This window comes from Carassius auratus, chromosome 48 (genome assembly GCF_003368295.1).
Source record: "Carassius auratus strain Wakin chromosome 48, ASM336829v1, whole genome shotgun sequence".
Taxonomy (NCBI): Eukaryota; Metazoa; Chordata; class Actinopteri; order Cypriniformes; family Cyprinidae; genus Carassius; species Carassius auratus.
In genome coordinates this window covers 11,340,959-11,365,267 of record NC_039290.1, presented here as the reverse complement: position 1 = coordinate 11,365,267, position 24,309 = coordinate 11,340,959, and the positions used below count along the sequence as shown (strand labels likewise).

At 36.8% G+C, this 24,309-nt stretch overlaps 1 protein-coding gene across 2 annotated transcripts in view; it reads left to right on the top strand.

Annotated features, from left to right (window-relative positions):
• LOC113065879 (nuclear factor of activated T-cells, cytoplasmic 2-like) overlaps nt 1–23,558 on the top strand; it is a 32,730-nt gene extending 9,172 nt beyond the window's left edge. For both annotated transcript variants that reach the window (XM_026237435.1, XM_026237434.1), the window contains exons 4-10: nt 4,900–5,102; nt 5,190–5,362; nt 7,201–7,341; nt 15,996–16,051; nt 16,167–16,299; nt 16,494–17,222; nt 23,476–23,558. In XM_026237435.1, coding sequence (XP_026093220.1) covers nt 4,900–5,102; nt 5,190–5,362; nt 7,201–7,341; nt 15,996–16,051; nt 16,167–16,299; nt 16,494–17,222; nt 23,476–23,531 — 1,491 coding nt within the window. In that variant the 3' untranslated portion in view covers nt 23,532–23,558. The remainder of the gene's footprint in view (nt 1–4,899; nt 5,103–5,189; nt 5,363–7,200; nt 7,342–15,995; nt 16,052–16,166; nt 16,300–16,493; nt 17,223–23,475) is intronic.
• Nucleotides 23,559–24,309: the final 751 nt, after the last annotated feature.

The window sequence follows — 24,309 nt, the reverse complement described above, 5'->3', positions numbered from 1 at the left end:
TAAATAAAATAAAAAATATATATTTCAGTTTCCTTATACATTATTTATTTGTTTGTTTGTTTTATTCAAGTATGCGTTGTATGTATGTATATTTATTTATTTATTTATTTATTTATTTTTATGCTTTTACACCCCCCAAAAATAAAATTATATATATATTTTTTTTTTTTGTTTTGTTATTATTATATATTTTTTTATAATTATGTATTTGTTTTATTTAAATTTCATTATTTATCTTTTTGTTTATTTATTTTAGGATGAAATATGATTTGTTTCATGGCAGTTTTTTCTCATTTTCACCCTCAGAAAAATTATAAATATATCCAATTAATGTGGATGGCGTAGTTGAAATAAATTTGTGAGAGATACTTTAAAATGTTTGAGTTCATCTGATTTAGGACCATGACAAATCTGAGCACAGTGTGAGATGCTTTAGAGGAGACATCATTGAGCTCTTTTTCTTAGGAGAAATGTTTGAGAAGCAGGAGACTTAAGCAAACATGTCAGTATGTTCTCCGTTAAAGATCGCCTTCATGATTCAACTTTCAGATGTTGCTTTTAAGCATGATTTTCATCAACATGTTAGTTTACTATACCTAGTACTATTTACGATTCTTTTGCTCCAGCTGAACACTATGGAGCCAAAAGAGTATCAATAAAGATAAATGCACACACTACATTCACATATGCACACATAGGATTCATACATGTACACACATAATTCATAAATACACACACAGGATACACAAATGCGCACAAAATTCACAAATGCACACACAAAATTTAAAAAGCACAGAAGATTCACAAATGCTTACAAAATTCAGAAATGCACACACGATTCAGAAATGCAAACAACATTTACAAATGCACTCAAGATTCACAAATGCACAGGACAAGATTCAGAAATGTATTTCTGATGCACACACACATATATCTTGATTTACAAACTGCTTGCGGTCTGTGAACTTCACTGCATTTGTGTGTGAATTTTGAAACTCCTCTGACTTGGCTCAACACACAAATGCCTTTTTTTAAACAGGGAATGATCTGCAACCAATCAGATATCTCCCTTGTTTGAGCCAATCACAAGAATGCACCCCACGTGGGGGATTGTTTACTTACAAGCAAATCAGCGAACGACTCACTTTCCTCAGCGAACAACTCACTTTCCTCAATCAGCGAACGATTCACTTTCCTCAGCGAACAACTCACTTTCCTCAGCGAACAACTCACTTTCTTCAATCAGCGAACGATTCACTTTCCTCAGCGAACAACTCCCTTTCCTCAGCGAACAACTCACTTTCCTCAATCAGCGAACGATTCACTTTCCTCACGCAGTGAACGACTCACTTTCCTTAGCGAACGACTCACTTACCTCAAGCAGCCGGCGACTCACTTTGCGCAGCCGGACACCCACTTTGCGCAGCAGGAGACTCACTTTCCTCACGAGTCACGCAGCGAGCGACTCACTTTCCTCAGCGAACGATTCATTTTCCTCACCCAGCGAAGTTGAGCGAACGATTCCCTTTCCTCTCGCAGCGGCGACTCACTTTGCGCAGCCGGAGAGTCACTTTCCTCTCTCAGCGGACCACTGACTCTCTCTTCATGTAGGGACCGAATATTATAATTAAAGTGACTTCTATATTGCATCCAAAAGAATATTTAGATATACTTAAAATTTTCAAAAAGGTGTAACAATTTTTTTTTTACTTTCATTAAAATATTTCAATAAAATGAAATAATTGCCTATTGCAAATTTATGAATCCATGGTTAACTTTTTTTCTTCAGTCACAGTCTGGGCTATATGTATTGAGACATTTTAAAATTAGTATTTTGTAAAAAATAAAAAAAAATAAACCTGAATTGTAATCTAAACATCTGTATTTCCATACAATTTCATAAATAGGCTGTGTGAACGCGTTCATGTGATTGGCTTATAAGTAAACAACCACGTGGAGTGCGTTCTTGTGATTGGCTAAAAGAAGGGAGACATCTGATTGGTTGCTGATCATTCCATGCATTTGTGTGTCGAGCCAAGTCAGAGGAGTCTCAAAATTCACACACAAATGCAGTGAAGTTTACAGAGCGCAAGCAGTTTGTAAATCAAGATATATGTGTGTGTGCATTAGAAATACATTTCTGAATCTTGTCCTGTGCATTTGTGAATCTTGAGTGCATTTGTAAATGTTGTTTGCATTTCTGAATTGTGTGTGTATTTCTGAATTGTGTGTGTATTTCTGAATTTTGTATGCATTTGTGAATCTTCTGTGCTTTTTAAATTTTGTGTGTGCATTTGTAAATTTTGTGCACATTTGTGTATCCTGTGTGTGTTTTCATGAATCATGTGTGTGCATGTATGAATCCCGTGTGTGCATATGTGAATGTAGTGTGTGCATTTATCTTTATTGAGACTCTTTTGGCTCCATACAACACATTTCAGTCCACATATCTGATGCAGCATTGTTGTTCACCAGTTGAGTCCACTATATATGAGCAATGTAGTGTTTACACATGCCCTGCTCAGTCTGCTTTTGAATTCCAGAGTAAATTTAGCTGCATCTTCATGCTCTGTGGTTTCTGCACGCTTCCTTCCGATCTATACTTTTTTCTTTTTTTTTAAGAGTGAACAACTAATTTGTTACTTGCGTTCTTGTGTGTCATCTGCTTTCAGTATTCACCTGACTCTGTTTGTGCAATCATGTCATAGTGATTTGGATATTTTCAGTAAATCAGAAAAGGAGTCTAAGAAACGTCAGTGTTTCCATTAGTTGCTTGCAAAGGAAGCAGCTGAAATGTAGTTATTTTGAAAGTGGCTTATACTTTCATTTATCATAAAATCTGATGTGTGGTTTTGACACAAACTGAAGGCTGTTAGTTATTTAACAAAATGCAAGTTCTTCAATATAACACATACATTTAAAAGATAGATATGTTTAAACATTTTTTAAATGTATTTATATTTTTGGTACTTTTAAATTTTATTGATTGCATTTATTTTATTGCATTAATCACAGTTTTAAAAAAAAATCTATATATTTTTATGTAATATATTTGTATTTTATTTACGTTATTGTTTTTATTTCTGATTATATTTACCACTTTTATTTTATTTATAAATTGCAGTTTTCTTAAATATATCCTTTTATTTGTATTACTTTTTAACTTTTATTGATTATTTATGTTTTTTTAGTTATATTTTATTTTATTTTTTTATTGCATTTTATTTATATATATATATATATATATATAATGATAAATAAAGTTTGTGTTTGCAGAGATCATCAAAGTTACCTTGAGCAATGCATTTATCTCTAATTTTAGAGATTGTCCCTACAATTAGTTTATTACAAGTTGTTTGAATGGAAAAGTTAAGCTCTCTATATGACCAAGTAGTTTTTTCACTCCCATATTATATTAAAACTGTTCTTTTTCTTGCACGAAGCCCTTAAATTGCACTCTCCAAAATCTCTAGTCATGAAATACGTGAAGTTATAATGTAGGCAGATAAAGCCTGTTGTGTTGTTCACCATATCTTGCTCATCTACAACAAGATGACAAGGCCATAGTTGTTTTTCTCATTGGGCTTGCCATGTTTTGCATATGAAAATGTGCGCCATTTGCCTCTGTGTCAGACAGGACTTAGCTCTTCTGAATTATTAACCTTCAGTGCTGGAATTCAGACAGCAAGCCAGGATGCTTTTGTGCAATCTCACATTCATCTGTACAAGCATACCCCCAATGTTAGATTGTTTATTTGTTTTGCACTCAGGCACTGTATGATTTGCAAACTGCCGCACCAAATTCATTCAAATTTTGGTTTGAATTTGAAATGTATCTTCCAGGATCAATCAAATGGCACTGGAAGGACCCATAGGCCACAAACCTTCCCACAGTTTGAGTTCTCAGGTGATTGATGAGTTTGAGGAGATTAGAAGTTTGCAAACGTCACATGCCCTTCTGGCTTGGGTTCAAGGTTTCTGGAAATGCTAATGTTTCAAGCAGGTCTGTGCTTCCCAATTAGGAGAGCAGACCTCTGCTGAAAGAGCTGTGTGTCTGAGATCCTGGTCTCTGCTGTTTTTTAAATTTTTGGGGTATTTATGTGCAGGTATTTCACAGTTTACACAATTAATTAATTAATCTCATCTGGACATACAATTTTGAGATATTCAATTATTGTATTTTAATTTTATTTTTTTATTTTTGTTAGAAAAAAAACAAAGACCAAAACATCAACAATCCTGACAAATCTTAGATATTTTGTATATTTATATACATTTTTCATTTGTTTTTATTATTATTTATTTTTTATTTTAATTTTCTTTATTTATTTATTGGGTTTTTAACAGTTACAATTACAATACAATACAACCCCCCCCCCCCCCAGTAAAAAAAAAAGAAAAAAGGGAGGGATTATTATTTGTATTTTTTAATGTTTTTAAATTAAAACTTTTATCCAAGGAAGCATTAAATTAAGTATGCATTAAAATAAAAATAATTGATTAAAAGTGAAAGTAAACACATTTATAATGTAAAAATAAATAATGAATAAATGGTTTTTTTTTTTTTATTCAGCAAAGAATCCTGAAAAGTCCTCAGATATGCACAGCTGTTTTCAACATTGACAATAATCTGAAATGTTTATTGAGCATCAAATCATCACATCAGAATGATTTTGGAAGGATCATGAAGACTGGAGTAGTGATGCTGGAAATTTTTTAATTTTTTATATTTGATCAATTGAATAAAGCTTTGGTCAGCATAAGGGAATTTCTTTCCAAAATGTGAACTATTTTGACCTTTTTTTTATTTAACTTTTGAACAGTAGTGTGCATTACAAATGAGAGTTTAGAACTGAATCACGCTAATAAATATATCTTTCTTCACTTTTCTGTGTGTAGTTACGTGGATACAGAGGCAAGGAGCCGCTGGGTTTACAGATCTTCATTGGCACGGCAGACGAGCGAATCCTGAAACCTCATGCTTTCTATCAGGTCCATCGCATTACCGGCAAAACCGTCTCCACCAGCAGCTACGAGAAGATCATCAGCAACACCAAAGTCCTGGAGATTCCTCTTGAGCCAAAGAATAATATGAAAGCAGTGTAAGGAAACCGTGATGATGATGAATCTTTCTTCCTCTAGTTTTTGGTTTCAAATTTGCATAATAACAATCTTTGAATGCTTCTCAGAATTGATTGCGCCGGGATTCTCAAGCTTCGCAATGCCGACATCGAGCTGCGGAAAGGGGAGACGGACATTGGGCGGAAAAACACGCGTGTTCGACTGGTTTTCCGTGTTCATATTCCCCAGCAAGGAGGCCAACACGTGTCTCTGCAAGCTGCTTCGCATCCCATCGAATGCTGTAAGTAAAATTAGCCTCCAAAGTGATGAAATGTGCTGAATTAAATCAAAGCTGACCCTGTTCACTTCTTTCTCGGTGGCTTAAACTCTGAAGGACCTGACAGGTTTGTTGATCTGTTTAGGGTCAAGAATTTGAACACTTGCTGGTTTCTGGTTGCTCTGCTTCCTCCTCAGTTAGGTTTCGTTCAATGCAAAGCAAGGTCAACTGTGCAAAAGAGGAATGAATTTAAAATGAGCCTGATAAATTACAGTTTCTTTATTAGGAAGTTAATCTGATATCGTTGCTGTATTTGCAGACATATCTCACCCAGTTGACAGGTAAAACACTGTATTATTTAGTTCAGCTTCATACGCTTCATTAATTCAGATTACAGCACGTCACACATCTGTCCAAAGGTCACTCGTATTTGTCTTAATATTAAATATTAAATTACAGATAAGTTTCACTAGTGCATGTCCTTAATATACAGTAACAACACACTTTAGCACCACGTGAAACAGGATTTAAAGTAAATAAGTGGTGTTTAATACGCCGGATCATTCTGTCTGCTTGTTTACATGGCACTGTGTTCATTTGGCTGAAGAAAATTCATTTCATTTCATTCTTCTCATTAAGCCTCTTAATTCCAAAGCGAATAATTCTAAATTAATTCCCTGAGCTAAAATATGTTTGCTTCCTAATCTGTTGTATGAGTAGAATACTAAATTCATAGTTTAAGATTGTTATTGTTATTGCTTGTATCATTTAGGAAGCAACCCATCCCAAGCAACAATAACAGCATTTATATAATTTTGTAAATTATATTTGAATTTTATGGTAATATTTGAATTAAATCAAATGTTAAGAATCATATAATTATATTATATTATATTATTTAAATACTTAATTATTATATGTAAATATTTTTCTGTGTGTGTGTGTTTCTGTGTAAACAGTTCTGCTGCTTAATATTTTTTCAGAACATGTGATACTTTTTTAGGATACTTTTTAGGATGAATAAAAAGTAAAAAAAAAAAAAAAAAAAAAAAAAAAAATGAAGCCATGTTTTTAAAATATAAATATTTTGTAATAACAATATACACTTCTGGTCAGTAATTTGGGGTCAGTAATTGTTTTTTCTTTCTTTTTTTTAATAAAATCAATACTTTTATTCAGCAAGGAAGGATGTGTTAAATTGATAAAATAGTGATAGTAAAGAAAATATATTATTAGAATATATATTATTAGAATTTTTTTTGTTATTTTGAATAAATGCAGTTCTTTTAAACCTTTTATTGATCAAATATATTAGACAGCAGAACTGTTTCCAACACTCATAATAAATCAGAATATTAGAATGATTTCTAAATGATCATGTGATCGACTGATGTTACATGTGACACTGAAGGCTGGAGTAATGATGCTGAAAATTCAGCTTTGCATCACAGGAATAAATTATTTTTTAAAGTATATTCAAATAGAAAACTATTATTTTAAGTTGTAATAATATTATACAATATTACTGTTTTTTCTGTATTTTTGATCAAATAAATGCAGGCTTGATGAGCAGAAGAAACTTCTTTCAAAAACATTATATAACTATATATATATAGTTTTTTTAATGAACATATAAATGTATAAAATATATTATTATATTATTTAATACTACCAATAATACATTAATGTGTTCAGTTTTTAGATTAATTTTATAAACATGAGGTTGAGTGTTTTTTTGGGGTATCAATAGGTGGTCTCAGAAACTTTGCGATTCATGGGCCATATTCTTAGGGTTCAAACGTGTGATATTAATTAAATCCAATCATCTTCATCCACTGTCTGCTCTCTGTTTGACTCTGTAGCCCAGAGATCTGCCCACGAGCTGCCCATGGTAGAAAAGCAGGACATGGATGCCTGTTCAGTTCTCGGAGGCCAGCAGATGATTCTCACCGGTCAGAACTTCAGCTCAGATTCAAAGGTGATCTTCACGGAGAAGACTCACGGTAAGCGCTTTAAGACTGGTTTTGAGATATTTTGAGATATAATCACCCCAAGAAATGCAGTTGTCCCTCCTGTGTCAACATATGTGTTGAAACGGGAAGTTGGGGCTGGACGTCCTGAATGCGTGTGGTTTGTTAGTTGATTTTTCTAGGCGGGGAAGAGACATTTCAGTCATTTTATATGTGCTAAATTCTTGTTCAAGTCCTCCTGGGAAGTTAGTATGTAGTAATTTCCCAGGAGGACATACTGCTGGCATACTAATTTTTATTTACATTTTTTTTTTGAAGCTGAAAGCATTATTAACTCAGCCAATAAACAGAATAAACAAACAAGCTAGCTAATTGCATTTAGTTACATCATAGTAAAACAATACTTGACATTTTGTACTTCGGACATAAGCAATGAAACCACTTAATTCCAATCAACTTCGTTGCAACCATTAAATGGTTGGGAAAGGAAGAAAAGAGTTAGAAAAGAAACACGGATGGACATTTGATTGAACAGAAACTTTGTTCTGGAAGAGAAAGACTGTATATTTTTATTTTTAAGTGTTTATCAGAGTTATTATTGTTAGGGCTGCACGATATTGGGAAAAAATGACATTGCGATATTTTATTTTTCTGTGATCTATATTGCGATATGAAATCTAATCAAATTTTTTCTTACAAACAAAAATGGGGTGAGCACACTTACATTCTCATTTTAAATTATTTAAACATCGACAACATTGTGTCAATTGATTAATATGCATGAGGGAGATAGAGCAAGACAGCGCTCGGGTTGTTTGAAGATGGTGAGCGTGCGGCCGGGGCTCGCCCTCTCTCTCTCTCGTGCGCGCACTCTCTCTCGCGCTCTGTCTCTCTCACGCTCTCTCTCTTTCGCGCTCTCTCTCACGCTCTCTCTCTTTCGCGCACGCTCTCTCTCATGCTCTCTCTCGCGCGCTCTCTCTCACATACTCTCTCTCATGCGTGCCCTCTCTCTTTCGCGCTCTCTCTCTCGCGCACGCTCTCTCTCACGCTCTCTCTCTCTCGCGCACGCTCTCTCTCATGCTCTCTCTCATACTCTCTCTCTTGCGTGCCCTCTCTCTTTCGGGCACGCTCTCTCTCTCTCACGCACGCTCTCTCTCACGCTCTCTCTCTCTCATACTCTCTCTCATGCGTGCCCTCTCTCTTTCGCGCTCTCTCTCTCGCGCACGCTCTCTCTCACGCTCTCTCTCTCTCGCGCACGCTCTCTCTCATGCTCTCTCTCATACTCTCTCTCTTGCGTGCCCTCTCTCTTTCGGGCACGCTCTCTCTCTCTCGCGCACGCTCTCTCTCACGCTCTCTCTCTCTCATACTCTCTCTCTTGCGTGCCCTCTCTCTTTCGCGCTCTCTCTCTCTCATGCTCTCTCTCTCTCTCACGCTCTCTCTCTCTCGCGCACGCTCTCTCTCACGCTCTCTCTCTCTCATACTCTCTCTCTTGCGTGCCCTCTCTCTTTCGCGCTCTCTCTCTCTCATGCTCTCTCTCTCACGCTCTCTCTCTCTCGCGCACGCTCTCTCTCACGCTCTCTCTCTCTCATACTCTCTTGCGTGCCCTCTCTTTCGCGCTCTCTCTCTCTCATGCTCTCTCTCTCTCTCACGCTCTCTCTCTCTCGCGCACGCTCTCTCTCATGCTCTCTCTCTCTCATACTCTCTCTCTTGCGTGCCCTCTCTCTTTCGGGCGCGCTCTCTCTCGCGCTCTCTCTCTCTCTCTCTCTCACGTGCACGCTCTCTCTCTCTCTCTCTCTGCCCTGTTAAACTCACAGGACTTAAAATTTTAAAACTGCTGTGCAATTAATCCAGGAATCACATTCGTCAAGGGCCGTACAGTTAATGAATAACGGATCAACTACGACTGCCTACATCGCACATCCTGCAATGTGACTATCGTGGATTCATACATCGCGATATCGATGCTTAAACAACACATTGTGCAGCCCTAATTATAGTTAACTAAAACTATAAAAAAAACTAAAACCATAGAAAATTATGTTACATGACATAAACGTTAACTAAACAAATTAAATACAATAAAAAGCTTACTTCAGCTAGCTGGCAAAGCAACATTTCTCGTTTTAATTTAGCTTAAGCATAAGTAATGAAATAACTACAGCTGAACAACAAAAAATGACAAACAACAACAACAAAATTACTAAAATGAAAATGGAAATGAAAAAAATATACTAAAATAACACTGGTGTTTACCTGCTAAAGTGAATTTTGTCAATGTTTAGGAGTGCACTAATATATAAGATAAGATAATATTAAATTTTTACTGTTGCTTTTCTACGGCACCTGTTTTTGTGCTTTTTGTTTGTTTTCTGTGGCTCAGACTGAGAAGCAAACCACGCTGACAGTTTACCCATCAACAGTTTGCATTATCTGTCAGATAAGAGGCAAAGCTTCATTGTCCTCTCTCTGTTGTTGTTTCAGTGTGCGGGAGGCTTCTGCTGAAGAGTGTGTCGCCTTTGTGTCCAGTGACACACGTGTAGAGTTGCTCTGGTTTATTTAATCAGACATTATTCACAGTGCACAAAAAGTGTAACACGAAATGGCTGTTTCCATTTTCATGAGTCATCGTTTTATCTGAAACGAACAGAATAAATACTCAAACTGAACAGCTGCTAAAACGACGTCATTGCAGACGCTCACAAACCCATGGGTGAACTTTATGAATGACTGTGGACTGCAAAAGACCATTAGGCTTTCATCTGTATTGTGACCTTTTCTAATCGGTTTCACTGGCATTTGCATGAAGTTTTAGATTTCTGATCTGAATACAGTGTCAGCTTTAAACTGATCTACGTCAGTTCGATTTCACTGTCGTTTACCTGTTAAAGTTGCATTTAATTCATTTAAAATTTGAGTTTTTAGGTATCTATAAGCTTTGGGGCCTTCAATTATGCTAGTGCACTCTTAAGTTGACAAAATAAGCTTTTAGCAGACACAAGCATCTTACATTTTGTTTTTTCCAATTAAATGCTCTCTAGAATTGGCAATAGCAAGTAGCATATCATCTTTTGACCGTGCATTAAAAAATAAAATAAAATAAAATACCACATCTCTACGAAGTTAAGGTAAGACTAAGGCAAAAGAGGTAAAAAAATTTTTTCATGCACTAGTCATAATGTGTGGAACCAAAACATCCAAAATACACTTAAGTCTTTTTTTTATTGCACTTTTTTTTTTGCATCTGTAGATTTCTTTTACTATGCATATCATTAAAGGCTGTTTTTCCCCCCTTCACTTCACTAGTAATTACATCTTACAACCAGCGCAAACCGTCTTTTTGGCCTGAAGATTATTTTTGTGTCTGACCTCACTGAATATGCATTTGTAGGAGTTTCCCTTTCAGATGCAAAATTTATGGGGGATAGTATTAAAATGAATAAACTAATGTTTGCCCTCGTCAAATTATTGGTAATTGTGCCATTATTTAACACTCCAGAAAAGCATGTCTTAAAGCAGATGTTGATTTGTGTTGCTCTTGGTAGATTGTGTGGATCATTATGGAAATGTCTGTGTATGTGTTCTTTAATTTGCACATTGTCAGTAAATCAATCCACAGAAATGTTCACATTTTGGATAATAATTTGCCCTGTTTAGTTAATCTGCCCCTTATTCTTATCTATATTCTAAAGGTTTTTATGATTTCTTCATAGCATATAATTCACTTATTATTTTATACACTTAATTCCTAAAAACATGGTGATAATTTATAAATAGAGATATCCAAAATCCTCATACATCCAAAATGTCAACAAAATGAGATGGAAGAATTTTTGAACCAGTGTTCGGATTTCAGTTTTGCCAATTTATGCAAATTAGTACATATTTGATTAGATAAATCATTTGCATGTTGAAACATAATATTTAAATATGCAAACTTGCACTGTGCAAAAAAACTTAATAAAATCTATATCACCCGCGGTGTCTTTCCTTTATCCCAACTTTTAACCATTTCCCATCTGTTTACAAAGAAACCTATTGTTGATCCATGAATATCTATCAATGACAGAATGATTATTGTAAATATTATCTTACTCTGCCTCTAATTAGTTTCCGTTTAGTTTCTATACATATGTTTTTCTTTCTTTCCCCAGTCTTTACAGTGATTTCCACTACAGTGTTTGGGAAGTGTATCACATTATGGAAAGTAAAATGGGTTTCAAAAGCCGTTCTGTATTTATTTGAATCAGATCTTGAAGAGTTTATTGTCCTTAAAGACTAGAAAGTCTTATAGGAAGTCTGTTTTAGTGTATCAGATGTGTGTTTAGATGTTGTTGTGGTGTTGGTGGTAGAGCCTGCAGGTGTCATTGTTATGGCACTCCCACACACTGTGCTCTTTCATGCATGCTAAGCGCAGCAGATGGATTGTGTGTGTGTGTGTGTGTGTGTGTGTGTGTGTGCTATGACTACTAGCTCTTATTGACGCTGCTTTTTGCCTTGGACAGGTGGCACCCGACAGTTTTGCTTGCATATAAAATCCAGTCACATCTGTGTGATTGTGATTAGAAAATGCTCATTCAACCTTCAGAATTCCCGTTGCAGCCTTTTTTATTTTTTATCCATCGTGTTCACATTTGCTCAGAGGTGGGTAGAGTACCCAAAAACTGTACTCAAGTAAAAGTACTAGTCTGAATAGTTACATGAGTAAGAGTAAAAAAGTCAGATAAAAAATCTACTCAAGTAGTTAGTTACTAGTTACTTTGGGTCATATTTACTGAGCCTATTTTTATTTAGATATATAGATAAAATGTATGTTATGTGTGTGTATGTGTGTGTGCGTGCGTATATATATATATATATATATATATATATATATATATATATATATATATATATATATATATCTGTGTGTGTGTGTGTGTGTGTGTGTGTGCACGTGCGTATATGTATATATATATATATATATATATGTGTGTGTGTGTGTGTGTGTTTGTGTGTGTGCGTGCGTATATATATATATATATATATATATATATATATATATATGTGTGTGTGTGTGTGTGTGTGTGTGTGTGTGTGTGTGTGTGTGTGTGTGTGTGTATATATATATATATATGTATGTGTATGTATTTCATCAGCCTTTACTCCAGTCTTCAATGTCACATAATCCTTCAGAAATCAGGATCACAAAATGAATTATATAAGTATGTATTATATATGTATAAATAACCTCTGACACAAAGAAGAGTGAAAACTCCTAACATAACAGCTAAGTTACGGAACATCTGAACATAACGAACCAAATGCACATTGACGGATCTTCTTTCATCTGTTCTGCAAAATGTAAACAAATGTATATTTCTGCAAGGGTCAATATTGTGGAAATATCATTATTAATTGTGTCTAGGCATGGGGGGGGGTCGTCATGTGACACACAGCAACCACAGCAAATTATTATTAAGCATTATTATTATTTATTTATTTTTTTCATTTTTATTAGAAACATTCCCAGAAGCATGAACTATATAATGAAATATATGGATTCACACTTTTCATAAATTGTTAATAATTATAATATGCGATGGTCAAAGTAGCCTAATTATGTAATTCATTATAAAAACCTGTCTGTTTACTTAAGTAATATGGGTGTCATGCCATGACATATTTTTAATATGACTTACTTTATATTAAATGTGAATTTAACATTGAAAGTCAATGTGATATTCTGCTACTAATCTTTATTGTTCAGAAAGAGAGCAAATAACATTTACATTATCAAAGATAATTTTCACTGACAGTCTATCAGTCACTCTCAGAAACTCCCATTAAAATCACTGAAACTGTTAACACTGTGAAATCTTATTTACCGTTTCGTACACACATCTGCACTTTGTTGTTTCTGATGAGAGAATTCGCCAGAAAGCGGAGAGCCAGTAAAGGAAGCACTGGCATTTCAGCGATGACTCATCGGAACACCTTTGATTGGCCAATACTTTAATAAGCTCAACAGAATCTTGTAAAAACGCGTCTGTCTTTGGCTCAGTGCCAGCAAGCGATCACAGATCTGAATTTAGCAGCTGATGATATGACTCACTGAGTTCTCACGCCGGTGTGATTGTATCAAATATAGAAAATATTAATCGGCTATTTTTTGTCTTTTGGAAGCTGCATTCAACTTGACTCCCCTCTGTTATAAGTTACACGTACAACAAACTAATGTCACAGTATGGTATCGTGTACTGTAATCGAGTGTAGCCCAAGTTACACCTGTTGAACCGTAGACAGCACACGTGGTGTTCATCCAATACAGATCTTCATCGCAAGCAAATAATAGCCTTTGCTGATTTGCTTTCAATTCAGTGCAGATCCAGCCACGTCTTCAATGCTGTTTCTGTTCTTAAACGTTACAACTCTTTCAAATGCACAGCGCGGGAGGATACTGAACGACTCATTCAAACTGATTCACTAACCAATTCACTCGTTTGCTAACTGGTTTGAACAAGTCTTTGAACAGAACTGACTCAAAAGAATGAATCATTCCTGAATGGGCATCGCTCATTGCCAAGAGAAAAGTAGACGGCGCGTTTGGATCAAACTGAAGCATTTATAACATTTATTGCATTAAGATAAAGTAACGAGAGGAGCGTCGCCCACAGTAACGAAGTAAAAGTACAGATTTTCCCCCAAAAAAATTACTCAAGTAAGAGTAAAAGTACCCATCTTTAAAAATACTCCAAAAAGTATTGGTTACCCCAAAAATTTACTCAAGTAAATGTAACTCGTTACTACCACCTCTGCTTTGCTTCACTACTGCTGTTTACATTCTGTTTTGTGGATGTACGCAATGTGTCGTCTGCTTTTTGTTTGTTTTGGTAGGATGCGAAGTTCTGTTTATTGATCTGTTAGGTGTAGGCCAATGTGTTTAGTCTATCAGAAATGAGCCGTTACTCAAGTACTGTTTTAGGTAACTTTTTGATGTTGATTTTCATGCGTTAGCCCCTCTCTCTCCATAACTAACACATTTTATTTTTTCTAAATATACAGTGTGCTCACAAAGTCTTTAAACAATTAAAAGTCATATGTTTTATTGACAGGAGGGTGAGCAGATGATTACATAATTCAAGATCCCCTCTGTGCTTATATTAAGATCCAGATGAGCATGATGTGGCAACAGTTCATTTAAATGTTGTCTATTTCTATTAAATATTAAACTAAAAGGTTTAGAAAAATAACCTGTTAAAGAAGGTTCTAAAAAAATAAGAATTGCTTTTGTTGTGAAGGGTTTTTAATCTTCACAGAGCATTCTGAACCATTATGACTGTGAAATCCCTCTGAAATGGGAGACAGCTGCCTTTGGCTGGAGTTTTGCTGGCTCTTCCCGATTTCTCTTTTTATGCCGAGCTGGGCTTTCACTCACAAATCTTCTATGGCTACTTATATGCAAAAATGAAAAACAAACCCATGGATCCTGAACAAGGAGCTTTGGAACAAACTGCAAACAAGCAGAATGGCCAAGGAAGAAGCACTCATCACCTGTTGCGGGTGAAAAGGAGCAGTTTGATCATAAAACAGTTTAAAGATGTTGTCCTGGCACTGCAAGTGGAATCCCCCTCACTAGAGCTGACTCATTTAAGCCACACGTCTCTCATTTGCAGCCCAACGAGGGGTTTCCCACATGCTGCTGTTATACGGAGCAAAATCGTTCCTGGTTTAGTGACTAATTTGGTAGGAATGCTATTTTACTGTTCTGGTTTAAAGATTTATTTATTATAATTATTTTTTTTATTTTTTTTTGATGTTGAAATGTTGTTTACTTTCTATTACTATGGTTTTTGGATTTGTGTATAAATTCAAAAATGGCAGACCGAATACAGCTGCACTGTTATGTAATTCCTATTTGAAAAAGATCCTTGGGATTAGGGATGCACAGTTCACATTGGTCATACTGAGATCTCGGACCTTTGATTACAAACTTTGCCAGTCTGAGCATGTAGAGTTTTTGGACTGTCATGAGGTCAGTAGTGATGTCTGAAGAAGTGGTTGTGGGTAGAAATAGGTAGAAATGTTAGATTTGTATAGAAATTCAAACACGGAAGGCCAAATGCTATGTGAGCTATTAGGGACGCACAGTGCAGACAATTTGGTCATACATAAAGTTAATGAGAAAGGTTGTGTCGTGAGGTCAACATTGATGCCTCAAGAAGTGGGTGTGGGGTACAATTGTGGTTAAAAATGGGAAGAAATGTAACTGACTTGTGTCACAGGCAGCCTCTATGGTATGGGAACCAGTCTGTAGGCGATGAATTGCGTAAGAACCCTATGATCTATGGATATGACAGATGAACCACAACTCATCACCCACTTTACCTGTCAAAACAGAGTTGAGTCATGAAAAACAAGGGGAAGAAGCAATGTGTGCCAATGAGAAAGGTCAAAGTGTTGCAATCATAAAGCTGGTTGGCCAAACCTGTATTTCCCCAAACTGGGAGGGAGGAACTTTGACACCAAACATGTGTGATGCAAGACGTTTTGTCTCGCAAATTATAGATAGATAGATAGATAGATAGATAGATAGATAGATAGATAGATAGATAGATAGATAGATAGATAGATAGAGAATCTCAGCTTAACTTAAGCAACACAATTTTAGCTAATTTAATCAACATTTTTTTTCCTCTTTCTATTTCCAGATGGACAGCAAATTTGGGAATTGGAAGCTACAGTTGACAAAGACAAAAGCCAGCCGGTATGTCCATTGCCTATATTACATGAATAACTGTCCTTACTGAAGGTCTATATCTAATGCTGTTCTTGTACACTGTGTATAGATGCAGCAAATAAAACAATTCTCTCATTCACAGAGCATGCTGTTCATTGAAGTGCCTCCGTATAGAGACCCATCCATTTGCCATCCTGCCAAAGTCAACTTCTACGTAATAAATGGGAAACGGAAGCGCAGTCAACCTCAGCATTTCACCTACATGCCTCTACCAGGTGCGCAGATTATTTCGGCTCCTGTACCTTTATCGTGGTTGGGGAATTATTTACTGTAATTGTATGATTTTTATATGTGATGACTCAGTTTGCAGTTTGCATATAATTTACCCTCTCTGTGATATTAATGTTAAGTCTGAGTGCACTTTGAACGCTCCATCACAGTTATTCTCACGGTTATTTTACTTCTCTAGTTCCCTCTATTAAGAAAGAGCCAGTGGATGAATATGAACCTGGTCCGATGGGATATTCCTTGTCACAAATGCTGGGGGTGTCTCCACAGCCATACTATAACCCTCGTGGGGTCATCCCCCCAGACAGTGGTCTGGTACCTGGGCTCGTCCCCTGTCAGCAGACCCGCCTGGGTGTCTCCCCTCCAGACCACCGATTTCAGCAGCAGAGTCCAGCCATAATGTACACCCGTCCTGGAAAGAGCTTGTCAAGCAGTCCTATTTACTCTCAGACGGGAGCCACTATGATTCCAGACTCCCATCGATCAGTTCTGGTCCACACTGGTTCCCCAGCCCAGTCCTCTCATCTGGCTGGCCAGCATCCTTCCAATCAGCATCCCTCAATCATCCAGTTCTCTCCCACCAACCACCACCTGCTCAGAGGTGGGGATCCTCCTGCGCCACCACCTCCAGAACATCAACACATCATTTATTGCGAGGGCTACAATCAGCATGGTCCTCAAGCCACAGCGGCAAATCGTTCACCAGAACCAGCCCAGGCCCCTCAGCACCCTCAGAATTACCCAACAGTCATCCAACAACAGCCCTTCCTCCAGAGAGTGGCCAAAGACAGGTCACCACCTGTCCAAGCAGAGCCCCAGAGATGTTCCTCAGCAGAAGAACAGAGAACCAGCGTTCCTGGACGTGTCACAGTCAAGCAGGAGAACTTGGACCAGGCCTACCTTGATGATGGTGAGTAGCTACAGGGTTTACCAGTAGCTGTTCTGATAGTTGATAGTAGGAACTCGTAATTATGTACAAATAAGCATACTGATTGGGAAGCTTTAGAAACTGCTTCTTAAATAGTGTGCCAATATATACTGTGGCTCAAAAAGCATCTGTCAGTGCATATGCATGAAGTGACATGCTTTTCAAATTGTCTTTAAAATATGTGGTCGTAGGAATGCATTGTCAAGAGCCATTCTGGCACGTTCTTTGACTGATAGCATGTTAATGTACCATTAAAAATGCCCCTGAGCAAGTTTTGTCTGCTTTGAGACAATAGCAGGAAGAGTGCTTGTCGAGTCCATCTTTTGTTGTCTTAAAATTTAGTTTTTCTTTCTTTCTCACACATATGACCCAAGGACAGTGAGAAACTCAGAATAATGTGTATTGAATGAAGTGGAATGAATGAAAGATCGATTTTGTATATATTTTACATTACTCAGGAAGAGTAAAATAGGAATTAATTATCTGGAATGAATTTCATTTCCTCACCCACACCCTTGTTTTTCAGTTGGGTCAAAAAAAAACAAATCCATGTTATAATGACACTGAAAATGGCCAAACCACTATGTTGCAGAAAACTGGCAAGGGAAGGCATAAGATTCCAGTGTCACTTCTGTAAGGCAATTTGGGAGTTTGAGGGGTCTGAGTTTCTCTTGTGGTTCATTACGTCACATGCGGGGGGGTTCCTTACATGCTGTATCTGACAAATAAATGGGTGCTTTTTTGACTTCTCAAATAAAAAAAGAAAAGGAAAACTGAGTAGCTCCAAAACTGCTTGGACATGTTGACAGTGTTATGATTAAAAAAAAAAAAAAGGTGCCATGGCAACCCTTTGTCAAACAGTGGAATGGCTGCCTGGGAGAGCTGGGGAAAGCCTTTTTGTTTGTTATACTTGGCCAGGGCTTCCCCTTGGCCCAGCACCCCCCAATACTGTGGGGGTAACCCACGAGAGGATTTGCTTTTTCCCCACAAGCTGTACTCTCGCCAATCTGGAGGATAGAACACATGTTTGCAGCTGCTGCACTTATCCAGAAAACAGCTTGATCTGAACAAGATAGTAATGGGTGGAAGTTCGCAGGAAAAGGAAAAGGGCCATGTTGGATGGAAAACTGAAGCGGATGAGACCAGGAGCAAAGAATGGAGTTTCTTCTGCATACATCTAATAGGGTTTCCCTGAGTAAACAGCAACACTGCAACTGTAGACACGTCATAGAGAGTTACTATGAGATTCCCAGGACCTTAAACCTTAAACAAGGTTGCTGTTTTAGAATCCCTTAGACCCCCCCATTTTATGTACAATAATTTCTGGTAGCTCCATTAGAGTTTAATACCACTATGGTAAACCCATCATGGTGCCAGTGAATTCCCTCATTAAAGCCCTTTAAAGCAAGACAGAAACTGCTGTGATTTATAAAAATCTCAGGCAATAATAGTGGCCACACAGAATCCTGTGCTCTTGCAACAATTTTGGAAACTAGGAAATTACCACTTTACCACTCCAACCCAAAATAGTTTTGAAATGCAGCGTGTTCTGTTGGGCCACAGTTATTCGCTGAAGTTGCTGAATCTCTCAAGGTGCGTCGCAGCTGTTTTTGTCATTCTACTCATGAGCAACTTTTAGCTTTCACTTCAGCTTAGTGGATTTAGCCATGGTCTTTTTGATGAGGCTGACTGGCCTAATTATGAACCACCCTAAACTAGTTGGTTTAAGCTAGTTAAGAAGCTTTGTGCTCCAGTTTTACTTTGAAGAAGTGATACCTGTAGTTCAGACAAAGTCCAGGTCACCGAGAGCAGGAAGAATGACGACAACAAAAAGTCCCATTTGTTTCTGCTTGCAGAGGTGTCAAGGTGTAGCGATCCACCCACTAACATCTCCCCGTTTGATGTCTGCCAGGACCTTCACACACAACCGTTTGTAATATGACTCATGCAGATTGATCTATCTCACTTAGAATTAGATAGTGGCTTTTGAAGGGGGTATCAGGGTTTCTGTGGTTGGCTTTCTGTATAGAAACTGTACCTTCATTAATTTCATTATGAACATGCATGTTTTGCATTTCTCAATAGCAAGTGAGGCACATGTTTTGTGTTAATTCTAGATGACTTCTTTACAGCCTTAACCAGCAAGACTGTTTGAACAGCTTTGCCAGCCAAAGTTTTAAGCGATGGTGGTCCACCAGCTTGATCGACTAGGCTGGTACAAGCCTAGGCTAGTACCAACCTTGAAATTGTACATTAGTCCAAAATGATCTTTTTTTAGTTTTCCTTGACTGTACACCTTTGATTTTAACTCATCTCCACATTGGCCCTTAACAGGTGTTATAAACAGCCAAGCTGGCCTAGAGTTTTTAGGGTACAATGTTGGCCAATCTTCCAGTGCTCAACTGGCTCAACTTAGACTTCCCAGGCTGGAACCAAAGCCCGAGGCATCAGAGCTGAAGGTCTTCCAGCTGGAGAGAGCAGCAGGAATAATTTAGATAGAGCACGTAAGCCGTGCACATTAGTTTCAGATCACTTGCATCCAGTTTTGGACCATTTATACGCCAAGACTTTGGATTTTTGGCTGTAAAAATGGTGTCCTGATAAGGACGTAGCTTTGTTCTTTGAAAGTGGTGTTCGAATTAAGCAGCATCTGTAGTTTACAGAGTGTAACATAGTACAGAAAGCAGAGTTGAAAGGGTAGGAGATCTAGATAGTTAACTTTTGGATTTGCTCTTTCTAAAACTGGTCTGTTTTGGTGGGGAAAACAGTCAGGCCTGTGTGTAGACTCTTCCTGTCCTTTACGCTCTTTACTAAACTTTTTTTTACTGTTTACGCTGTTTTACTACACTGTGGCTTTATTATTGCCTTAGTGCTAGCCCATACCCACCACACACACACACACACACACACTAACTTGTAGATCATGTGCTGTATGTCTATTCACTGTCTTTACACTCTTTTCAACATACTTGCTCATTTCTTGCTCTGCTGTATAGAACCTTAGTTAGAGATAGTGCTGTTTTTTTATCCCCAAAAAGATACATTTTTTGTATTGCATTATATAAACAAATGATCACCTAGGTACATCTACAAATGGTGTCTACTTAGTCTAAGGTCCATACACATACAGTATATATACCTAAAGTCAAATAGGATTCCTGTCATTCTATGTTGTCATGTTTTTCTATCAGGGTGGATTTTCCACTGGTGGACTTCTATTGCTTTAATACTGAGCAAATATTTTATTTATACTTTAAGCCACTTTCATCATAGAGCATTTGACTGGTCCCTCAATATAGTGGATTCCAGGTTTTACTATACTTTTTGAGGTGTTTGCAAAACCTGATCCACATACACACAGTTCTGGTCCACAGGAAGATTTACCTTAAGACTAAAGGTTGTTTTTATATAAAGCTAATAATAAGGACTACAGCCTAACCCTACACCTAAAAGAAAACTTTTCACGTTTTTGTCCCCAAGTATAGTTGAGTATATGCGTGCGCACACACATAGTGGAGACTGAGTCATCTACTATGCTCTTTCTAAACTCTCCACCATTGGTTTAGTAAACAAGCTTCCTGATTGGCTAAGGTCTCTCCAGCCAGACACTCACCTATTATACGTCCAGTCTGTACACTTCTTCCTTTACAGCTCTAAACCATCAGTGTGGTGCCAACCCTTCATTTCTTTCCCTATAAGCCCCCTTTTCTTTACATTGCATGGTTGTCTATGTATGTACAGGAAGAATACTTCATCATGGGGCTTATTTTCGAAGATGTGTGTTATTATGTTTCTAAGTGATCTGATTTTAGATTGTTTTGGGGATTTTTCTTTGGTCCATTACGAAACCACTTAGCAACTTGCTAGGTGCTAAAAGCCACATCAGCAAGTTTTGCTCAGAGAAGCACCACATGTATTAAATTCAGACGAAAACTAGTTTCTTACTGCTGTTACGTGTCAAAAGGTCCAGCTTCCTTGCAGATGAGAGTTTTTTTAAGCTGTACCATAGTAAGATCTGCAGTCTGCAATGACTGCAGGGGCATGTATTAGTTTTTCTTTCTTTTTTACTCGCTGATAAAGCAGCACAGCATCCCGTTGCTACTGGTATATTCCTCTCTCATCTGTTCTTCATTGGTCTAGGAGGGAAAAACAGATGTCATCCACGTAGAGCTCCCATACTTAGTTTGTATAAAACCGCGAGACTTTCTTGATTGTGCTGTTGTAGATTCTACTGAAAAGAAAAACGGTTTTATTTGAGCCTAATCACAGTTATCACAAATTTCCTGAATAATGCATTTTAGTATTATGTATTCCAACGTTTATTTATTTAGAATTTAAAAGGCCATTTAATGAATTAATGAAGCAGCATTTACTATTTACTAAGCATTTATCATATCGGAGCTGGTTTAAATGCTTCATGCTATTTTTAATCTGTTTATTTTCAGTTTAGACTTTTATATCTGTGGCATTTTGCTTCTTGCACAATCAAAGCTTCAAATGGGGAAATCAGTTCAACATCAAGTTCCTTCTCTAACGCAAGCTTTTACCACAACATACGCTATTTGTCACAGTTTTTCAGTATGGTTTATTTGCTTCTTGGTTGGCCACTTAGTGATGTTTTTCTTATGCATACATTTGTGCATTTTTACTGTTTTACATTGACGTGGTGTTGCACTTCAAATACAGAGCACTATAGCTTGTTGTTTGCTTTTTTGTTACTATGTAATATTGCATTATTCATTGCTAATAAAAGAGTGCAGCTTGCTTTAATGGGCTTCATTTATTTAATGCTAAATATTCAGAATGGCCCTCAATAACTTGGCTCAAGAGAATCTATATGCTACCACTGTTATTCCAGCAAATCCTTTCTAACAAACAGCATGACATTGTGGTAGTGATGACCTGGCTGTGCTCTGGGTTTCCAGCACGAAGTGTCTTGTCCTGATAGTATACGCCACTGAGGATGTGGCCAATCAGGTTAAACCACATTCTCTTCATGCCGTAAAGTTTGTAAAGAGTTTGTAAAGCAAAGTCTGCATGATGCTGCAGTTCAGAATGGTGGATATATATATATATATATATATATATAATATATATATATATATATATATATATATATATATAATATATAATATATAACAAATGGAATAATTTGTCTATCCTACAACTTATTTTATTTATACCATTACTTACCTACTAAACGTTTTTGAACATGATACCATGGTAATACTTTTGGACAGTAACATGCATTTATTGTACCAACTTGTTCTTAGTCTACCATGTAATCGTACCATCAATCGTACCATGAATTTGTCATCATTTTATTCCATGCTTAACTCAGACCTTGCTAGAGGTGTATTCCCACATTTGTGTGATTTGATCTTACTGTGACCTTTGTTCATGTCTGAGTTGTGGCTAGACTGGAGTTGGTGTGTGGTGCTATTGTGATTGTGTTGACAACCCCACGCGCCCTGCTGCTATTCTCAGAATGAAGAGGCACTAAAAGTTTCCATTTATGCCCCCCTGTAAAAAGAGTAACAACAGGAAGTAATGGCCAATACAAGGGCTTCACTGAGCCTGTTCTGTCAGATGATTCCCTTCCACCTAGTGCCCATTCAGTGTCACTGCAGTTTACATGCAGTAAAAGTGATATTTGTGTGTGTGTGTGTCATTTGAAAACTGATAAACAAACCTTCCATTGATGTATGGTTTATTAGGATCGGGCAATATTTGCCGAGATACAATTATTTGAATATCTGGAATCTGAGGGTGCAAAAAAAATCGAAATATATAGAAAATCGCCTTTGAAGTTGTCCAAATGAATTCATAGCAATGCATATTATTAATCAAAACTTAAGTTTTGATATATTTACGGTAGGAAAACAAAAAAATATCTTCAGGGAACATGATGTTTACTTAATATCCTAATGATTTTGACATTAATAAAAAAATCTAAAATCAAAAAGTTTGACCCATATAATGTTTTTTTTTTTTTTTTTTGGCTATTGTTACAAATATACCCAGCGACTTAAGGATTTGTGGTCCAGGGTCACACACACACACATATACATACATACATACATACACATATATATATATATATATATATATATATATATATATATATATATATATATATATATATATATATATATATTAAATATACATTATGCAGTTCACAAATGTTCTGTCCTTTGGTTTTGAAACATGTTCTTGTTTTCTGTCATTTCTGTAGTGAATGAGATCATAAGGAAGGATCTGACAGGAGTGCCTGGCAGGGGTCAGACATAGAGGAAACCCCTGATTGGGAAGCACGCAGGACCCTGGTGTGTTCACTATTTCCCGTGTATCACCGTTCCCTTCCTTCAGCGGTGCAGTGAAGCCCCTGACAAAAACTGGATCATTGACCACGTTTAACCAAACATCCATCTCCGTCTACTCCAGGAACAGCAGCGTGTTGATGTGCAAATGGTATTAAATTCCCCTGCTATTATATGATTTTTGAAAACTCGTCCAATGTTGATCTCATATGTCAAAGCTGTCAGAAACTCAAGCCTTCATAAACAGTTTGGATTGGACAGGTGGATTTAAGTCCATTTTTTCCTTTTTGTGGGTCTTTTATTCCATAGCCTTTTGACTCACATCAATTAACTCACTCAGATTAGTGTATTTCAAGCAATAACCTCATCATCTGTGAGAATAAACTATTACTGTCCCCAAAACAAGAGGTTTGCACATACTTCTGAATGGAAAGTGGATGAAATACATAACACCATTGACATATGTGTCTAAGAATAGCCCTTTTTTTATATTATTATTATTAGGTGAACCCACGTGTACATCAATCCAAAGTTATGGGGGAAAAAAGCCTTAATATTTTAATTACTATAAGCAAATGCACTGTTCATGAAGGGAACTCTTCAAAAACAGATTATCACTTCTTGTCAGCGAAATTAATATATTATTTAAGGTTTCTCAGCTAAATGAGATTTGTTTATTAATCATGTAGATGCTGAGCTATATAGCAAAAAAAAACAAAAACAATGAAGTGATATTTTTTTCTTTGTAA